General features: G+C 40.5%; 1 protein-coding gene across 2 annotated transcripts; it reads right to left on the bottom strand.

The window, feature by feature from the left end:
• Positions 1 to 1,422: 1,422 nt before the first annotated feature.
• Positions 1,423 to 14,264, bottom strand: serpinf2a (serpin peptidase inhibitor, clade F (alpha-2 antiplasmin, pigment epithelium derived factor), member 2a). Of its 2 annotated transcripts, none has more exons than XM_087847569.1 (9): positions 14,210 to 14,264; positions 11,065 to 11,133; positions 10,750 to 10,975; positions 8,915 to 9,058; positions 8,789 to 8,831; positions 8,258 to 8,403; positions 7,760 to 7,902; positions 6,047 to 6,242; positions 1,423 to 2,562 (listed from the first exon to the last, which is right to left on the bottom strand). In XM_087847569.1, the coding sequence occupies exons 2-9, from the start codon at positions 11,116 to 11,118 to the stop codon at positions 2,219 to 2,221; spliced, it is 1,296 nt and encodes a 431-aa protein (XP_087703695.1). In that variant the 5' UTR covers positions 11,119 to 11,133; positions 14,210 to 14,264; the 3' UTR covers positions 1,423 to 2,218. The 2 variants fall into 2 exon arrangements, with proteins under 2 accessions (XP_087703695.1, XP_087703694.1); XM_087847568.1 differs by having other exon boundaries at positions 14,122 to 14,258.
• Positions 14,265 to 21,490: the final 7,226 nt, after the last annotated feature.

The raw sequence follows: 21,490 nt of genomic DNA on the forward strand, positions 1-21,490 counted from the left end.
TCGTCCAGGATGTGACATCTCCTCCGCTGTTTTTAAGATAAGATAACCTTTATTAATCCCACACGTGGGAAATTTGTTTGGAGATGTGACGTCCTGCTAGATAAAAATCTGTCATCTGTTCCTGATCAAACCTGCAAACTTTGGTTAAAGCACCTTCTTCACCTGTGACTGATCTGGCTGTCTTTATTCTCTACTACACGTCCCACTGTTGCTTTATTTTGGTTGATTAACTTCATTGTTTCTGCACAGTGCTGCTGAGCGCCTGAAGGTCATGGTCAGGGTCATCCTGTGCATAAAGAGATTTCTCCAGATTGTTCAAATCTTTTGATGATATACTCTGATCAGATATTCAGTTTTCACTGTAAACGTTGATGAGCACTACTCTGTAGCTGTATTTGTAGATGTTTAGATGCAGTTTTTTGTAGATTAATGAACCGTGTGACCTACTGAAAATGAACCTGATTGGCTGCCCATCCATCCATTTCTTTACTTGTTACTTTTGTTTCTTTTCCAGCATCTTTCATTTATTTGTTTATTTTTTGGCACCATCCCAACTTTTAGTGTCGATAACATTTTTCATGCAATGTCTCTCTTTCAACATCTGATATCAAATCATTGCGGCCTGTTTTTTATACAGAGTCTTGACTTTGCACTTCTGTGACCTGACAATGCAGCGAGTCAATGACAGCAATAAGAAAACGCTGTTAGTGTGGCTAATGTGGCTGCTAGCACCACAACATATAACATACTGATGCTATGTGACAAATCGTAGGTATGTTACATGTTCAAAGGCATGAGAGCCAATGAATCCATACATGTGAAAGTGTTTTACTTTCTGATCCCGAATCCCTTTGGAAAACACCATCTGATACAGTTAAAGTTATGGTTTTGGTTAGGGCTGGATTGGAGGACTGGAAACTGCTCAAGCGCGTGTTACAGCCGTGAGCGGTTTCTGTTGGATTCAAAAGAGAATCCGAAGCGTCTCATAAGGATGCAGAAGGATACCTCTGTGACAAATCATCAGTATGTTACGCAATGAGGATGAGAAAGCTCTCGCTAGCATTGATAGGGAAACGAATGATCTATAAAAACTGTACCGTGTGACTAACTGCCTCCGCTAAACTGTGAGCTGCTACGTTCCTTCTCCTTTGTTCTGTCACTCACACTGGATTTTGATTAAGTTAAATTTCTGAAAAAATCCGTTACTGTGTTTTGAGACAACAGAACGACTGACGGATTACTTTAAAGTAACCTGTAAACCACAGGAAAAATCATTAAGATGCACAAGAGACGTAGTTTGGAAACTATGCCAACATTCATTGTTTCAGGTCAGTTCAAAGCTGCATACACAGAAAGTGGCTGTTAAAGTACGAAGTACATTAAACATTTGAAACCTGCAGCATACAAAAACTCATCTGTAGGTTATTTCATGATAAAATGTGTGTGGGTAATTTTTACTGTGTAACAGGTGTGTTTGCTTTTTTGTTTATTCCACTTCATCTCTTAAAATAAAACCAACACACTAAAAATGAAACTTCTGTAAGAAAGCAACATTCATGATGCACAATTTTGTGAAAAACGTTTTTTCTGTATCAAACAACTTTTATGAATTTGTGTGTAAAGCTCTGAAATGCACCAGCAGTCACTGAACACTTCGTCAGAAACCTGAAATGTTTTAAAATGTCATTGTTAAAAGTTTTTGCATGAACTTTTTGGAACAACCGATTCCTGCATCTGTATTCTTTGTTAATCTACAATAACTTGTGAACACCAGGCGCTTCCTCTGCTGTAATTCTAAATGCACTTTCATATCAGATGCGGCATGCACTGCACTCACCGCTAGCTAGAAAAGTTCACCTTTGAACTTTGACCGCGGCATGCACGTGTACTCACGCTGCCGCGCTGGCGCTTTCCTTGGCACAGCAGGAAATATTGTGCAGTGCAAACAATAGAACTGAATGTGTTTCAGAGCACAGCGCTGCATGTGCTGCTTCCAGCGTGAAAGGGCCTTAAATCTGCTTTAAAGGGAAAATGACTGACACTTTTGAAAATAAGCTAATTTTCTTTACAGAGAAGGATAAAACAAATAAGACATCAAGTATAATTAATGAACTTTAGAAGTGCTTTTACATGTATATTGATTTCCAGTCCCGTACTGTAAGCAAATCTAAATCGTTTATTTTCCCAAAATAAAATCTTTTCTTTAACTTTACACAGTTCAAAACTCGGGGAAGTCTATAGTACCATTCCCATTACCAGAGGTGGGTTTGTATGACTGCTTGTTGTGGGACTCATCATTCAGCATGGGGTTGTCGGGGGCAGGGTTTGTGACGATGCCCATGAAGAGGGGGGTCAGGGAGGCGTCATCGACGAGAGCAAAAAGAAAAGGGGAGTTTACAGAGAACATGGAGACTGAGCGCATGGAGGTCACAACGGTGGTGGCCGAGGCCTCGACACCTTCTTCACTGAGTTCTATTGTGCTGGCGTGCCGGACGCCGGTCACCGTGAGGGGTTGGTCCGATATCCCAGAGAGGTCAGGACCAGAGAACAGAGAGCCAAGGCCTGATAGATACAATGAGAGAGAGAGAAAAAAATGTCAAACGCTTGCAGTATAACAAGTTTTGGTCAGTCGCTGCAGGTAACAACAACTTGTGGAACCACACAATCTCATAAGTTTGGCTCTTTTTTTCATTTCAGGACCAACATGAACGCTGAACTGGAGTAATAGTCAGTTGGCGGTAAAATCAAGGTCTTTAAGTCTGACGTTATTAGCCATGTCTGGGCCCAAACTCCGCTGCAGGTCCCAAAATCAAACGAACACTACTGGATCACTGAGAGTTGAAAAACTGTCTAAATTCTTTCATCTGTAATAAAATGATCACTGTGGCTGCTCTACCAGGTGTAAAAATGAAGTTTAACACGGTGGTCAGCACTGTTGCCAGCAAAAAGGTCCTGAGTTCAATTCCACCATCAGGCTGGGGTGGAGTTTGCATGTTTTCCCCGTGTTTGCGTGGGTTCTCCCCGGGTACTCCGGCTTCCTCCCACAGTCCAAAGACATGCACTTTGTGGGGATAGGCTAAATTACCCATAGGTGTGAATGTGAGTGCGTCCCTGTGTGTTAGCCTTGCGACAGACTCGCGACCTGTCCAGGGTGTAACCCCGCCTCTCGCCCCGCGACCCTGAAAAGGATAAGCGAATGCGAATGGGATGGGGGATCCAGGCATCCATGAGAACAGAATTTATTAAGTTTAACGAAGATAGAAGTTAGCAGGAAGTTAGCTTGCTAGCTCCCATCTAAATATAATATAGCATGTTCTGACTGAGAGATTTCTGAAACATTCAAACGTACAGCTCTGTTATCACTTCCAACATAAATGAAGACAGAAAACTAAACAGCAGTGACGTTTGTAGGGTTACTGAAGTTTGGCTAGCTGGTATATAATGATGTGCTACGTGACCGCTAGCTACACAGCTATGTTAGCATATCATAAACACAGTGAAGCTGGAGGATGAACGCTAACTTTTTTTCCACTCGGTAAAAGTTAACGTGAGTGTTCTCGGTGGTCAGGAACAAATGTAATCGCATGGCAGGATGCTGTAAAAGGACCAAACTTCAGCAGGAGAACAACTGAGATCATCCATCCACAATACGAGGTTAGTCATTCATATACTGCTGCGTGGGCTGTAGTTACATCCTAAGGTTTTAAAAACTGAGCTTTAAAATGATTAGCGGTAATAAAAACTGAGAGAAGGCGACTGTGATTACTGACTGTTTTTAGGAGCTTTTTGAGATTAAATAGAACAAGATATAAAGCATTAAAACATGTTAAAAACACAAAAGCCTTATTAAACGCCGGGTACTTTGGGCCCGGAAGCAGGATTCATCACGTCATCACTTAACCCTTTAAGACCTACCATAGAACCAAGTCCGTCAGAGCTTACTTTATATTTTTACATGCTGTAGTTCCATTTTTGGGAGCATTTCAAGTTGCTATACATCAATACAACTGTTATAGCCCATATTTTAATAATATGTATGCATTAAGTCCATAGTAACTACACTAATTGCAAAAAAGTGCAATAAACTACAAAAGAATTGAAAATTGTTTTTGTTTGGTTTTTTTTTACATATATTTCTACTTGGAGAAATTTAAGAGGTTTATCCCTCAAAACTTTAAATACAAAAAAGTTGCAAAAACTGGTTTACAACAAGAGGAAATTTATTTTGAGTGTCTTCATAGTTTTATTTTTGAGATACACCAATTTTTATACACTGCAGGAAAAACGAAAAACAATCCTATGATGCAAATTTGCAAAGAAAACAGCATGTGCATCAAAATAAACTATTTCCAGCAGTGCAATTCAAGTTCTAAGCATCCCAGAAACGACACAGAAAAGCATAAAGTCAAACATGAGTCAAAGTCAAACACCAGTATAGGCTTTCGAGGCCTACAAGTAAAAAACTACATTTTCCGCGAAATGACGTCACTTCCGGTTTCGGGGAGGAAATGGCGGACATGCGATCGTTTGCGCTGACGTCTGTTTCAATGTGGGAAGTGTTACAAACAGCTGATCAAATCGGCAAAGCGTGTTTCTGGAATATTATGTTTTTGTTGCTGCAAGTGCTTTTTATGCAGTTTTTACAAAGCTATATGTGGAAGGAAACTGTGACCGAGGACAAGCTGATGGCATAAGATGTAAGTACAACTCCTCCGGTTTCATATGCAAAAAGAATTATTGCGCTAGCTTACGTGGTTCCGGTTCTACAGGGATTTAAAAATAGTTACGCAAAACAGAGCGTGCCGCTCCCACCGGCTTTAAAGGGTTAAAGGTTTTTTGGTGAGTTTTCACTGTGTTAAAGATTGATGAAAACTATTAAAACTCTCTTTGAATTCCAGCATACATTCTTTCTGAATTGCATAAATGTCTGCTACAAACATAAAATATAAAGTTGAAAAAATGTAATTGGAGCCAGGCTATTGATCAAGTAATTGCAATTAATAACAGAAAATTGTAAGATTAATTAGTTTTTTTTGTTTTTAAAATCTATTGACAGCACTAATATATATATATATATATACACTCAAGTACAGTCAACGGTCAAAGCCAAATAACATAAGGTAAATTTGAAATCTAAACTAAGGCATAAAAAAATGTACCTTTACCCTGTCTTGCTCAAAGGCTTTTAAGTTTTTGTACATGTGTTTCTGTGTGTTAAAGTGTGCAAGTGAATAATTGAGTTCATGTAAGCCTTTAAAAGACAATGTGGTGGATGCAATGAAGAGAAGTGAGCATATCAGCATTCAAGTTTGTGCAGTATCTTTAAAATAAAACCCATCCTGACTCTGAGTTGTGCTGACAAACTAGTTCATGTTAGGGTGCCAGTACAATCTGTGGTTATCTCAACTTCCATAACGTTGACCTCAAAGCTACACGGTTTCATAAAGAGTCAATAAATTCTGAACTTTACTGTTGGACAACTGCTATCGGTTGTTCCATTTTGTTTAAATACAACTTTAAGTGGCACTCAAAAACATTTATTGTGGTTGCAAATACTGAATTTCAACTGTCTGATTAGTCAAAGGTCACCTAAACGTTTCTCTGTAGAGCACCCACAGTACGATTGTAGGGAGCCATCTAGGGTTGAATTGGTTACATCCACCCCCTTTAACATCCATATGGAAACACTTTTGACAGAAAATCTTAATTTGAAATATAAAATCTTCCAGTGTGTGTGATGAACTGAAGGTAAATGTCAGAAGACCGTGAAATCTGGAGGAGCTTGAGAGACTTGCTATAGAAGAATGGGCTGGGATTGCTCAAACTTTAGCCCTGCTATGTTTTTTGTTTGTTTGTTTAATAATTTTGTTTCGGTGTTCATCCAAAATAAAACTGTGATGTTTTGAAAAACTGGTAGAAATTACATGCTCTGTTTAACAGTTCATGGCTATAAATAAAATATTCATAGCAGGACTCATAGCAAGTCCAAAGACCAAGGAAATCCTCGAAATTCAAGATGTCTTCAGTGACTCGTTCAGTTTCTTACCCATGTTGGTCAGAGCCGCCTGGAGCTCCTTTTGGTACTCCAGCTTCAATTTAGGCAAGTTCACCTGCATCAGTTTCTCCTGAGGTAGAGATCTGTAGAGGTCGGAGATGTTTAGTTTGGAAAGCACTGACAACAGGTTTCCTCTGGGAAGGATGATTAAGAAGCTGGTGTTTCCCTTGAAGGGAAAACTGGCAACCTGGACAAGAGAAAATGATATTTTGTCTGTGTCTTTTCCCCAACTTCATCTCAACATATAAACTAAAAGTTGAAGGGAACAGGCTGGAAGATGAGCCTTGCAAATTTGGATGGGAAACTGAGAAATCATTTGTAACTTTTGTTGTTGCCTTTGGTATGAGACCATGGATTAACCTCCTGAGAACCAGCCTACTCATTTATGTCCTCTGTGATGTACTTTTGTTTTTGGTCTATATCTTTTGATTTCTTTGATCCTAATAATCCTTTTTAAACAAAGAGTCTCTGTGGCTTTTAAACCGCAAAACACGCTGCGCCAAAACTTGGTCCACCCCAAGGATCGGGTCCCCCGACACAAACAGAGTAACATAGTGTATGCTGTTAAGTGCAGGAGGATTGTCAGGATTTATACATCGAGGAAACCAAACAACCTCTGGCTGAGAGGATGGCACAACACAGCAGAGCCACCTCGTCAGGCCAGGACTCTGCAGTCTATTTACACCTACAGGCCAGTGGACACTCTTTCAATGATGAGGATGTAACATCCTGGACAGGGAGGAACGCTGGTTTGAGGGCGGAGTCAAGGAGGCCGTTTAAGACCATTTCTGAATGGAGGAGGGGCCTAAGGGTCCATCTGTCACCATCTTACAATGCTGTGATTGCAGCCATTCCCCAACTCTCTGTGAATGGGACTCATGGCCACTGATCAGTGGTCATGACAAGTTGTATATTAATGATCAAGGAACTGACCTCATTATGCAAATGTACTGTTTATAAGGTTGGGCAAAGCTGCAGTCAGCTGAGACTGAAGAAGTCACTTGGATGAGTGACGAAACGTTTCTCCCACTGAAAACGTCCAGATGAACAGAATCAACTTTTGGGACTAATAAGTCCTGGTGTATTAAATAGACCAGCGGTCTCCAACCTTTTATGCGCCACGGACCGGTTTATGCCCGACAATATTTTCACGGACCGGCCTTTAAGGTGTCGCGGATAAATACAACAAAATAAAACTAGTACCGGTACTTAAAAAGAAGATTTATTCATAACACATGTGAAAAGACCCAGGAAAACCGAGTTAATGATAAAAACGATAACAAAATAACGCTGAAAACCGATAAAAACCCTGAAAACCAGACATTTCACACCTGAGCCTCAACTCTCGCGGCCCGGTACCAAACGACTCACGGACCGGTACCGGTCCGAGGCCCGGGGGTTGGGGACCGCTGAAATAGATGACATCCTGGGCTTTACATTGATATCTCGTGTGTTTAACTCCAAAGAGGAAGGAAATCACAAAAAAAAGTTTAATAGGAAGATTAATTTTTCTTTGGTTCTCAGGATTAAGGCATGGCATAGGTGAGCTTCCACAGCTGCTATAAGACAAACAAATTTAAGAATTTTATAGAATTTAAAAAAATAACTAATCTTGAGATCTTATCACAAACAACAAATATGCTTTTCAAGTCACATGGTTTCCGTCTATGTTAAATGTTGTGCTACCCCAGACGCTGGTGTTACCTGTGCTTCCAGCTTGGAATCATACATCAGGCGTAAAGGGTACTGGACAGATTTCATCATGTCCACTGACACAGAGTTCTGGCTGTCCAAGTAAAACTCTCCCTTTGATGTTGCTTGTGGGTCAAACTGTGTTTGCCACTGACCTGAAGAAAAGTGGAAGAAAGTCAGAATCATTAGCAACTTAAATTCAGTTTATTTCTCAGTTGTTAAAGCGGCTGCAGATAATCACACTGCATCACGGCTTTGCTTTACAGTGCTCATTAATAGCATGAGATGCTTCCCTGGTTTGCACAATGTGCTGTCTGGTTATATGACAGTGGTACTGTTTCTTGATAATGATGTCCTCGCTGGCCAGGACAGATTTTTGCAATTTTCACAATTCTGAGAGCTTTGATGTATTTGTCCTGTTAATGAGCATAACAGGATTCAGCTTTTTTCCATCTTTTCTCTGACTGTAAAACACAATAATGAAGAGTTTTGTTTTGTGGAGTGGGTCACCTTTGAAGTATACAGCATTCATGAGCATAAGCACCACATCATGTGGAATACTTTCCAGGAAGTTGGGGATGTGTCCATTGGTAACATTCTCCACCCATTGGTTGACCTCGTCCATAGAGACTAAAGGAACAGGCTGTGATTTGTACCTGGAAGATTCATATCAACATGGCACATACAAGACAAAAGTAATGAACAGACATTTAAGAGAGGTATCTATTCTCATTTTTACCTATTTTTGTTACCTGCATCAAATATAAAATTATATATTTTAACATGACGTTTTGTGTTATGCAGTGAACATTTGTGGTCATGCTCTCAGGCCCTCTTTAGCTTTCTTCTTAATATCTTAATTGATTTTGAGCATTGTTGCACCACCTAGCAAACTGTAAAACCATAAACCAACAAGAACATATGAAACAAATTAGATTTATCTGTTTATTCCACCAAAAAAGTGTCTTTGTCTCCAAATTAAATTAAACTTGGCTGCTTCTCTGGAACTTTGTGCAATACTTTCCCAAATGTAAATTATACCTGCGCAGAGACTCTTCAACAAAGGACGCCTTCACTTTAAATCCTGAGAGAGAAAGGATAGGAAAGTCCAGATTTATACCAATCTTACGATAAATCCCCACAAGTACGATATTCATCATCTCATACCTGGCTTCAGGTACATGCGTGCCGCTACCTCCAATGATGTGTGGCTAAAATGAGGTACAAGGCTTCCCAGTGCATGATGGTAGCATGCCAGACCATGGGCATGAAGGGTCTTTAGTAGCAGCTTCTCTGTCTCAGTGCGAGCGCCTTCGAGAAAAATCAGATCACATAATAAAATCAAAGCAACACATTTCATACCAGCTCCTGAACTTCATCACAACATGTCTGCTTCTGTCTTGTGTAGAAAAGTACTAAATGTAGGCTGTTGGTGTTGATGATGTTTGTTCCTTTTGCATGTCTGCCACAGAAAAAAGAAACATTAGACAAACAGCTTCTTTGTAGTTGAATGAAACCACATTTAAAACCAGATCAGAATTACTGGCAGACGTTCTGTTGTTTGGGGTTCAGGAGTTGTGCTTCTCCTATTTTGATATTAATTCTGTCTCTCTTGTTCACTTTAAGTTCAAACCAAACTTTCAGCCAGCTGCACAGCAAATTCAAAAGTTTTGGTGTTAGTAGTCTTCTTGCAAAAGTAGAGTCACATTCTTTTAATGTAACTCTGAGGTGTAAAATGATAGTAGTTAAAATCGAGTGTTAAAAATGAGTGTTTCTATGTCAAATCTGGAGGTGTTACAATGGAAACATTAACTCTTGACCTCTTAACTCCTAGAGGGGCTATGACACCAATAGAGTAAATTCACAGACTCCGCCCCCAGCACGGCTCCAATCGAAGCTGAAGTGAAGCCGTTTCAGAACATTTTGCTCTACATATTTGAGTTGTTTGCCATGCTTGGTAAGTCATTTTTTCAAAGATTGTTTCAATTATTATTATTAGTTTTTACTTCTGTGGCTCTTTGGAGTTGAGACAAAGCTGTGTGAAAGGCATTAGCCATGTTGCTCGCTGATAGCATAATATTCTGTTTTAGCTAGCTGAAAGGTATTGTTTGTGGGCAAATACCACAGCTTTGAAAAAAGCTTGCATGTGAATTTTCAGTCAAACCTTTGGTCAAATACACTTAAAACAATGTCTAGAATGTGAAATGTTGGTATAATGGTGCTACTTGAAGCCTGAAAACGATCTCCCATAAAAAACGAGCAAACAGCAGTAGCAGACGTCCTGACTGGGTTCTACGTTAGCATTTAGATTCCTCCAGAGTTTTGTGCACACGGTTTAGGTAAAAATGAAAAAGGTTGAGGTTTTACATTTAGTTCAGTATTACCTGTTGTCTGTGTCCTTGTCTTTTGGGAAAATACTTTACACTAGTAATGGCTCGAAAAGGATTCCTTTTTTTTTTTTTTTTTTTTTTTACTGTGCTGCAATTGATTTGTGCCATTAATTAGTGTCAACTAATTTTTATTCAATCTCCACATAGGATATGATTGTGAAGATGGAATATGGGGGAGAGCAGAAGTGCGTTGAAGTTCCACAAAGTGGTGAATGAAGGACATGCATATTGTATTTTGTATTTATTGAAATAAGTGATGAGAATGCTGTTATTTGCATTTACCAGCTCACCTGTGTCAGACCTTTTGATAAACAAAGTTCCAATGAAAGTGAGAACATTTAATAGTGTTGAAATCAAATCTGACAGTGTTAATTTGGACCTGCTGGATTTGCTGTGTGGCACTGGATACAACGAAGTCAAATATCAAACTTCATTAGAAGGTGGAAATGACCATTTTTAACATTGTTGACAGTAAAGCCCAGACCAGTGCCTCATCTTCATATTTTCAGGAAGTGATCAAGAATTTCACAGGTTTCGTCTTTGACGGTGCTCGCAAATCATATTTCACAACGTTTGTCAGATAAAGAGATGAACCTCTAACCCACAACTGACCTAAGGTGAGTTGACCGAGGGCAAAAGCAAGACTGAGCGGTGAGAGGATGACGTTGGGCTGCTGTGGACTAACAGGGAGATTTTCCAGGAGCTGCAAACCCAGTTGCTCGGTGGCCTTTCCTATGGCCCTGTGTGCCTCAGGGCTGAACGCTCCTCCACAGCTGCCACCCTCTGACGCCTCGTCTTCTGTTACACTGACACTTGTAGGTGCTGGACTGGGCTCTTCCTGAAGACACGAGAATAGACTGGGTTATTTTCTAGTGTACAGTTCTAGTGTACAGTTACCATAGTTATTTAGACTGAGGTTCTTCTTACAGTGAGTCCCAGATGGCAGAGACAAAGCAAGAGAAGAAGAGGATACAGCTTCATCTTTGAACAGTCAACCTGAAAATGTAAGGAAGAAGAACACATTTCATTTTAATGAGAATTATTCATCAACAGCAAAATGAAAATGGAAAGAGCCATCAAAGTCCGACCCTGGACACATCCCAGATACGTGTACAGACTCTTTTTTTAAGATTTGATTGAGTTTTGAACTGATTAAAATGATTCAGGCACCAGTTTCCCACTGAAAGTCCCACTGGGTGCAATTCATTGACTTTTATTTACTTTATAAAATGTTACTTTCTTATTTAAAAAAATGTTATTTTCCTTATTACTAATTTAAGTCTTTTAACCAGAAAGAACACAGCTACAGAAATGCTGAAAAAATATTATCCAACAGTGTTTTTTCCATTTGCACCAATAAGAACGCAGCTACAGTGATGTCACTCGCTGGTTTCGCCATCCCAATCTTGTTTTGTGTTTTGATGTGATGAGCAAGACAACAACAACAATGTTTTAGGAATAAAAATCATGTTGCCATGTTAACACAGTATATGAGTTACACCTCAGAGTACACCTGAGGCTCAGGGCTGGACTGGGACAAGAAACCAGCTCGACTATAGACCGGCCCACCAGGTGTTACAGGAAAAGCCATGAAGCCTTTGAATGAAAACAAACGTCGTTGTGACAGTGATGGACACTGTCTTGTTGGTATAAATGTATCAGTCTAATAAAATTAAACCTACACCATCCTCCCTGTTCTGGTATTCTAAACAGTACTTAGCCGAAACCCAAAGAGTTGGTCGAGTTAACCTCCTGAACTATTTACAACACATGATGGAAACCTGAAATTAAGACAGAGAAGACTAGAAGTGAGACATGACCATTACTGAATATTAAAAATAATAAATGACAGATTTAGTGATATTTTCATAAACTATTTATTTACCACATCAATAAACAGCATTTTTTTCTAACATGGCTTTTAAACAGTGAAAGGAGACAGAAAGACAGGTGAGAAAGAATAAAACTTAACTGACTTTTTGATGGCATTTTACACACAGTACTGGTGCAGTATTTAGAAAATGTGGGAAAATCCTGGCATCATGTACGGTACTTTCTTCTGAGGAAATTATGTTGGTACCCTGAAAAAAACTTACTATGTACAATAACAGATTTCTATAAATTTGACATCAGATGAAAACTTTGGTTGTAAGATTCAGATAATTATTTCTTAAAAGCTAGAAATTTTAAATGAGAATAAGAAAGTATTTCTTTGTGCCCCCCTCTCCCTGTTAATGCTCTACCTGCCCCCCTGGCAACACTTTGCTAGACCCGCCCCTGCACAGTTACCAGCTGTCAGCTACACAGAAAAGGATCCTGGTGTTATTTGTCTCTCAGAAACAGTCAAAGGAGCTTGCAAAGAAAAGCGTCTGGACTTCTTTAAGTTGCTTGAAGACGTTTCACCCTCATCCGAGAAGCTTCTTCAGTTCTAAGGTCAAATGGTGGAGAGTCCCAGATTTAAACCTAGTGGGAGTATCTTCAAGCAACTTAAAGAAGTCCAGACAACTACGATGACCTGGATGACTGAGAACCTTCACAGACTCTCTCAGAAACAGTTCATAGCTTTCCTTCAACTCATTCATGTCACCTAAAAGGTAAACCTGTTTCTCCATCACCTGTTCAGCTCTGATGATTCAGTAAGGACATCTCCTGGTTTCATCTTCATGTTTCCCTCTCACCACATATCCAAACCATCATGACCAGCAGCTTTACAGCTGTGGCTCCAGCAAACATCAGCTGATACTAGAAATTAATATTAAATAAATTCTAACAACAGCTGATCAAGCTTAAACGTGCTGCTGTTGTTTAACCCGACATCGGCTGGTTTCCTGTTTCTGGCGCAAAGCGGGCGATAAACAAGCGGGATGGGACTTGCGGCAGAAACGCCGATCAGCTGATCATTGATCAGTTTCATGATTGAAGTAGCAGCAGGAGAGGGAGGGGGAGAGAATGAGAGAAGAGGCAGCTGAAAGCGTAAAGACAGAATAAATCCCGCTTTGTGTCTTTTTTATTGTAGCTGAAGTCCGAGACAAATTGCGTTTATTTTCAGCTCAATAGGAAACGCATAATATTTTCTCTGAATACCAGAGGATGCCGTTTTTTACTGGACAGTTGGCAACTCTACTAACTAACCATATGAATAAAATAAAGTTCACTATCAGTAACATCATAGTACACACACAGCTGTATATAAACTCCGTCATGCTAGCTCACGCAGTTATTGTAACTGACTGTAAAAAGTCAGCACAACGAAAATAAACTCCACCTAAACTTGGTTTATATCTGACCAGACAGACTGCAGGTCGTAACTTCTTACCTGAAGCTCAGTTCACCTGACACTCGGACCGGCAGCTCGGGTCTCTCCGCCTCCAATTACCATCGCCCACCGGCAGCTATGCCTGGGGCTCAGGGAAACTGGTTCAGAAATATTCTGTACTGGACCTAAACGCTGAACAAGTAGGGTTCACGTCCTGTTCTGAATGCTAAAGGAAACCCAGAACATCCCTGTGGTGACAGTTGTGTCTCATCCTCTAGGAACCAAAGATAACAGTATATCTACATGTGGTACATCCAGTATTACCCAGTATAGCCTGGACCAGTTTAAGATTGAACATAAGACCAACATCTGCACACCTATGCTCCTCAGTATGAAAGCTTTCAGGGTTATTGATATGTAAATACTCCCTTGCTAGGTTCAGACTCAGTTGACGTTTCAGATATGGCCGCTGTGTTTACCAGGAGACTAAAGGTTACTGTTTCAGAACCTCTTTTGGCTGCAGTACGCAGCATACACAGAACAGAACCGCATAAATACACCATCACTACATAAAAGGATCAGGCTCACCATTATATACATACTGCTCTGCAGAGTGCACTTCAACATGTAAGAACTTACGTACAGATATTGTAGTTAAAAGTTAAAAATGTTTCTCTAGAGATCAAATGCACAAAGGTTTCGGTAGATGAAGACATGCTTGAACTCACCTGGTTTTTGTCCGATGTGGAGACAGATGATGGGATCAAAAGGGTTTAAAAGGTGAGATAAAATAAAAGTAAAGAAAGACAAACCAACCTTCTCCAGGCTGGACAGCGTAGCGCCTGGACCCGACTACTACCACCCCTCTGCTGGCTGGTTAATGATCAACTCGGTGCCTGCTGCCGCCACGCAATGTAAAAAACATCCTACAGTCTGACAGACAAGCTGCTTCTCAAACTGTAGGATGTTTCCCTGCACAAGCTGCCAGACTGAAAACACTGCTGGGACGTTATTTAGCTTCAATGAACAGGAAGGAGCCAAAGTTCCTCTTGAAGTAATACTACGATGCAGTACTTTCTCTTAATGTTAACTTTACAGTCCAAAATACTTTCTGCATACAGTGAGTCCTCTTCACCAACAGGTTTTACTTTGAAAGTCACAGCTCACACAGAACAACAGTTATGGTAAAAAACACTGACAGCGTACACATGGTGTAAATAAGTCATGAAGCCTCTGGGTAAATGTTTACTTTAGTGAATCTAAAATTAACTATAAATTTTACTGACAGACATATTTATTATTACATTTGTTGTTTTTTACTTTACAAGGAGACTTTTTTTAGCAACAGTGCAAGAAACTTCGTTATATTTTCTAAAAAGACAAATAAAGTATCTGTATCTCTGAATCTACAGAGCACATTAAAAATAATAAAACTTTCTTTCAATAACAGGTTAAACCTGACAGCGAAGTTTCAAACTCCACCAATCATTTGGCCCCCTGGAAACATCTTCTGGAAAATTAAACAATCACGCCGTCTGGCACAAAAACACCAAAGAGCTGGGAAAACGCGTCATAAAGAACTGGAGCAGCGGCATACTGCTGTTTGATTTCAGAGCCAAAGATTATAACTTGTAGGTGCAGGCTGGTATTTTATAATCATTAAGTGCAGTTTGAAAATGATTGTTTGCTGAGAAAATGTGTAGAACCATAAACAAAGAAGCCTCTTTCTGCACAAGTCAACACAAGTCAGGTTACTAAAACAGCTCAGCTCAAATAAGTGTAACGACTTCAAGGTAAAATGATAAAAGCTTAATTAATTTAATACCAACGTTGGGCCGCAGTAACAAAGCTGCAGCAAAGCAAATAAACATCAATTAGACTTCACAATGAAAGCTAAGTTAAACATAGCTGCACAGCTGGACTGAAACCGTTTCTTGTGCAACGATCCTCCACTTTGGAGCCTTCGTGTTGCCGTGCACATACGTTCAGCAGAGAGTGGGCGAGTGTTTGTCTTGTTCTGACCGCCGGGTTCCAGCCCGACGCCCCCACAGAGCAGCTCAGAAACAAACACCGTCCTCCCTCCGCCTACAACCACTTTCACCCTCGAGTTTCACCACAGCTTCCATTATAAGTGGATACACAGCCTAATTCAAGAGTCGCTCCTGTTACTGTTCAAATGAAGACAGCAACATTTCAGCAGTTTAGCGCACGTTTAGCTGCGTGGCTTTCCTTCTTGGTGTTGCTGACTGTGCATACAGACTAACCTACACGTGCCCTCTCGACCCCGTCTGTTGGTGTAGATAGAGCGGTTCACTGAGGCTACGATCAAACATGCAGGCGTGTGTTTAAATGAAGGTTTCAGCTTTAGTTTGGGGAATTATCTCCACATGACGATGCAAAAGCCAAACCCAAGTGCTGTGAAGAGAAGATGTGACCCTAACCACACAGACGAAGGACTCACCTTCAAGATGCAAAGTGTTTATTGTCATATGTACAGAAGAAATAGCATTTCTCTGTGCAATGAAATTCCTCCATTTGCTGTCCAAACACAAATGTCAAGTTAGGTAAAGTTTAAAAAGAATGCGATAAATAAGATAAAAATAAGGACAGAAAAATAATGGAAGATAAATAAATAAGTACAAAATATAAGTGAAGACAAGTGTGGTGTGCAGATGTCAATGTAGACGGATGTACAAAGGAGCTTAATGTGCAAAAAAACATGTGCAAAGTGTCCTGATGTGCAAAATTGCATTTGAGGTAGTTCAGCTGTTCAAGAGTCTGATGGCAGTGAGGAAGAAGGAGTTGTTGAGTCGAGATGTTCTAGATTTCACACTTCATCACTTTCACCTTCGCCCCATGTTGGGGGTGCGTGGGCTCTCCTCTGGAGTCTGCGATGATAGATGCTCTGCAGAGAGGGCAGCGGAGTCCTGGTGATCTTCTCTGCAGGCGTTCGCGGTCCGTAGCAGTAGTGCTGCTCTGCTAGACGCTGCTGAGGATCTTGGCAGACAAACCAAATTTCCTCGGCCTCCTCATTAAAGCCGCTCCTGAGCCTTCTTGACCAGCTGTGTGGTGTTCAGCGTCCACGTGAGGTCCTCTGAGATGAGCTGCTCACTCTTTCCACTTCACGCTCCCGGATAAACAGCGGCTGGTGAGGCCTCCTCTTCTTCCTCATGTCCACTTTCATCTCCTTTGTTTTATCAGTGTTGAGGGTGAGGTTGTTGTCCTCACACCATGACACCAGACCGGCCACCTCTCTCCTATAAGCCGCCTCGTATGATGTTCTCTTTGTTGGAGGCGACACAGTCGTGTGTGTACAGGGTGTAGAGGATGGGACTGAGGACGCAACCCTGTGGAACGCCAGTGTTTGTAGTAATGTTGGCTGAAATCCTGTTGCCGATCCTGATGGACGGCGGCCTGCCAGTCAAAGAGTCCTGTAGCCAGTCACAGACGGTGGGGTGCAGGCCGAGTTTTGCCAGCTTGTGAATGAGTTTGTGTGGGATGAGAGTATAGAGCTGTAATCAACCAATAGTACCCTGATGTAGGAGTCATTGTTTCTAGGTTGGAGAGTGAGTAGTAAAGGGCAGCAGCGATGGCGTCTGACGTGGACCTGTTGGGCCGTAGGCATACTGCAGGGGATCCAGAGTGTCTGGGATGTTGCTCTGGATTTAGGCCAGCACCATTCTCTCAAAACACTTTGCAATAATTGGAGTGAGTGCAACTGGTCTGTAGTCGTTTAGGCAGGTAGCTTTTCTTGGGGTGAGGGATCATAGTTGTGGTTTTGAAGCATGTGGGAACGATGCTCTGGCTGAAGGAAAGGTTGAAGATGGAGGCGAGAACATCAGCCAGCTCGTTAGCACATGCTTTAAATCAAATCAAATCAAATTTTATTTGTCACATACACAGTCATACACAGTACGATATGCAGTGAAATGCTTGGACAACTGCTCGTGACCTTAAAAAAAAAAAAAAAAAAAAAAAAAAAAAAAGGCTATGAATAAGATAGGAAATAAATAAATAAATATGAAAATAAAAAAGGGGTAAATTTAACCAGGAAGGAATAAAATAAAATAAAATATAAAAAATTAAGTTAAGAATGAGATAACTGTACAACACAAATTAGAATGAAGGGTAATTTAACTGGGAAAGAATAAGATAAAAATATATAAATTAAAGTTGAAAATAAGATAACTGTACAACAAAATACACAGTATAGACATATATAACATATATAAGAATGTATGAGAAATATAAATATATATACACAAAATAACAGCAGCAAGGGGCCTTAAGGGCCTGTCCAGGGATGTTGTCTGGTCCTGCTGCCTTGCGGGGTTGATCTTCCTCAGGATTTTGTGTACTTGGTCTATTGAGACCACTGGCCGGGGCGCGGGTCGGGTGATCTGCATTCTCCTTGTGCATCTAAAAAGTTTCACCTCTTTGGCCAAAAGCAGCATTTTACAAAATACCCACATATGTGTGGACAAGACCTGGGAATGATTATATTATTGGTTTAAAGTGATTCAGTAATATTTATGGCTTATTACTGACTGACTCACGGGGGTGGGCATGGAAAGGATTTTGGCCCAATCCGCCATTTTCGGGGGTCTAAACAAAGCGCAAGCGAAAAAGGAGCGAAGGCACAAATAACAGCCATGGTTTGTTCTTGCTGTGTGGTCGGCTGCAATGTTCAACCGCACGACCGGCAAGAGAATAAGCTTGAAAAGGGTTTGTCTTTTCATTCTTTCCCAACCTGGAAGCAACGTGAGGCAGCTCTTGTATCGATGTTACCCAACGAAGGCGTCTAGCCTGGATAGCAGCTGCGAGACGAGCTCCAGTTCTCTTCCATCTCCAAATATCTGTTGGTGCTCCAGACATTTTCATTCCGGTAAGTTCTAAATATGTTCATATCACTCTTTATAGCCTATTAGTTTTATTTTCGATGCGCTCTGAGCTCATAGCAAATTAGAACAAACATCCTACTGAGTGATTTTGCAGAACTACCTTCTATTTATAGAGACGCTAATTATTTGGCATCATTGCAGCAAACCAGCCAATGAAATGGATGAAACATCGTGACTGAGTTCCAGCGCTACACAAGGGACCTGCTTCAAACATACCACCATGCCAATCAGATTACTTCTTCCATGTGAGGGTGAAGAGGTGACCCTTCTGGATAAGATGGTGAAGGTTTGCTGCGTTTTGGTGAACAGTGTGATAATAAAACCAGAGAAAATGAAACCTGCTCCTGTTAAACATTCCTAAGTCTTTTGCTGTATAAATAGCGGTATTTTTTTCAAAAGATACAGTAATTAAAGTAATATTAGTAGTGGGTGATATCATGTAAACACTGTCATGATTTTGTGTAAACATTTTGTCATTTGTAAACTATAAATGACATCATCATTGTACCTGATGTGATGTTCTATAAAGTGGTTTTAATAAAAAAAAAAAGAGGCAAAAATTCGTTTTTCTTTATTCAACTTTTGAACAGTGGGACTCAGTCAGTACATATTCAGTAAATGCAAATTATTTACACAGCAGTGCACTACAGGCATAAATCTAGACTCCTAGATGAAACATTATGGCATTATAGCAGTGACAACTCCTCCACAGTAGCAGGTGTGATTTTTCTTTTTTGAGGCTCCTTTTACCTGTCACTACAGACGGTCTGTTTATGTTTTGATCAAGAGCCTTTTTTGGGTAGCTGAAGAGGAGAAGTCTATCTTACGGCCAACCTCTAGCTGTATCTTGGTCACATTACCCAGCAAAAACCCAGCATGCAGGCTCATCTGTAACAGTCCTTGTGCCATGATCCGCACTGTTGCTTCTACTTTAAACAGAAGAGCAGTGACGTGACTGCAGGTCTCCACGACTCCGGCCTTCCAGGTGCAGTGGGCGGCTTCAACCTTCCCTGTGATGCTCACAGTGACCCACTGCTGCAATGCTGGTTGATTCAGTCTTTGAGAGTGCAGGACCTGAAACACACAAAGTTCATTTAAAGACAAGAACTATGAGCCAAGGCAGACTACTTTATCATAAATGTAACAAAGTGTTTAGAAAGTTAGCACATACATGTAATTTTTCATTTCTTTATGTGTCCATCTATAGAAGGCTGCATGTTATAGTGTAAATCTGCCTGTTCTCTGTCAGAAACCTGCCTGCAGAAAATGAACCTAAAGTATGTAATGCAAGGATGTCATCACTTTAGAGATAGAGAAAGCATAAAGTGACAATTATGAATCACTTAATATGATAAGAAGATTCTGCAGGTCATTAATCAATGTATAAAATTAAAATAAAATGTATTTTTAGTGACACAAGATACAAATATGGAAGCAAGATGTATAATTAGGATAATTTATAATAAATATGAATAAATCATTGCAATTTCTTTAACCATAGAGAATAACTAAATCCTTCAGGACAATGTCTCATCAATTCAATTCAATTCAATTCAATTCAATTTTATTTATATAGCGCCAAATCACAACAAATGTCGCCTCAAGGCGCTTCATAGATACAGAGAAAAGCCCAACAATCATATGACCCCCTATGAGCAGCACTTTGGCGACAGTGGGAAGGAAAAACTCCCTTTTAACAGGAAGAAACCTCCAGCAGAACCAGGCTCAGGGAGGGGCGGGGCCATCTGCTGTGATTGGTTGGGGTGAGAGAAGGAAGACAGGATAAAGACATGCTGTGGAAGAGAGACAGAGGTTAATAACAGATATGATTCAATGCACTGAACTCACTGTGTTTTCCCTCTAACAGCCTCCACATGTTCTCACTGTAGTTTCCCCTCATGAATGAATTTATGCTGCACTAATCTGAATGTTTGCAGGGAAATCAAACGCATTTCACACGCAGTACTCGAGCTGACTTACCTTTGTTTGAATGACGAAAACGAATGAAAATATGTCAGGCTACGTCAGGCTACGTCAGGCTACGTCAATAGCGGTTGGTCTTCAGGGTTTCTACTCCACGGCCGTGTTTCATACGGGTCCACATTTCCAATGCACGCTATTTTCTGCAAGTACCGCCGCTTCGCCTCTGAACAGTCCATTCTCTTTTCAGCTGCTTTTAAGCATCTTGTAATCGTCGTTCCAACACAGTGTGTTTGTTTTGATTCGTAGACCCCGAAAATGGCGCCGCGCTCCCACAATGCATTGCGGCGTGACGTCAACTCCAAAGCCCTATAGTGTCACATCCTCAGTGTGCAAGTCGGTCAATTCCCCCTCGCCCTTTGTGTGTTTTGGTGAAGTCTTCGTCTTCGTCTCCTTAACGATCCCACTGAGGTTTGTGTCTCTGTTTCCTGTTTTATTTTGACAGCCTCGTGTTCCGTGGTCATTGTGTTTAGTTTTGCTTCCCATGAGGCGTCATGTTCATGTGTATCAGCGGCGTTCCCCGTGTGCGTCCACTTCCCTTTATGTTCTGCTGTCATTCATTCTTGGTCAGGTCGTTTGTTCTGTTCCTGCCATGTTTCCAGGATTTCACACTTTCAGATATTTTTTGTCAGGTTTCCATGTTTATGGATTTTTCATGTTTCTAATCTCCCCAGTTTAGGTTTTGTCCACTTTTGTTTTGACTTGGCCTTTTTCTTTTTGCACTGCTTAATCAGCCACAATAAACGGCTCGTTAGAAGTTTCATTTTCACGTGTCTGTATTTGGGTCCTGCTTCCGTTGATTGTGACAACCAGATGAAATTCAGGGAACTACTGTCTTTCACAATCCATCACTAACCATGGTCACACGTCCAGAATCCTTTTAAAACTAACTGTGATTGGTTCTCGGTCTACCCATCTATTGCAATACTCTTTCTGGCATCGTTGTATTGTACTCATATTGTATATAGCATTTTATTTTATTTTATTCTATTCTATTGTGTACAATGTCTTATGGATATATTATTCCAGTGTTTTTTTTCTTCTCCTAATTTTTCTGTGCAACTGTCCACTGCTGTAACAAACCAAATTCCCCACGCGTGGGACTAATAAAGGTTATCTCATCATACTGAATCTTCATCATCTTCATTGGAAAAGAATGAACAATGTTTTGAATATACTACCAATAAAATGAGTGATCTTCGTAGAGCTAAACCCA

Source organism: Neolamprologus brichardi, chromosome 10 (genome assembly GCF_056152115.1).
Source record: "Neolamprologus brichardi isolate AB-2024 chromosome 10, ASM5615211v1, whole genome shotgun sequence".
Classification (NCBI taxonomy): Eukaryota; Metazoa; Chordata; class Actinopteri; order Cichliformes; family Cichlidae; genus Neolamprologus; species Neolamprologus brichardi.

What these genes read in the sequence shown, in the direction of transcription:
- serpinf2a (XM_087847569.1), bottom strand. Translation starts at nt 11,118, where the DNA reads ATGAAGCTGTATCCTCTTCTTCTCTTGCTTTGTCTCTGCCATCTGGGA. An exon ending in TCTGCCATCTGGGACTCACT is followed by an intron (nt 10,976 to 11,064) that starts GTAAGAAGAACC and finishes TCGTGTCTTCAG; the next exon opens with GAAGAGCCCAGTCCAGCACC. An exon ending in GAATGCTGTATACTTCAAAG is followed by an intron (nt 7,903 to 8,257) that starts GTGACCCACTCC and finishes ACTTTTCTTCAG; the next exon opens with GTCAGTGGCAAACACAGTTT.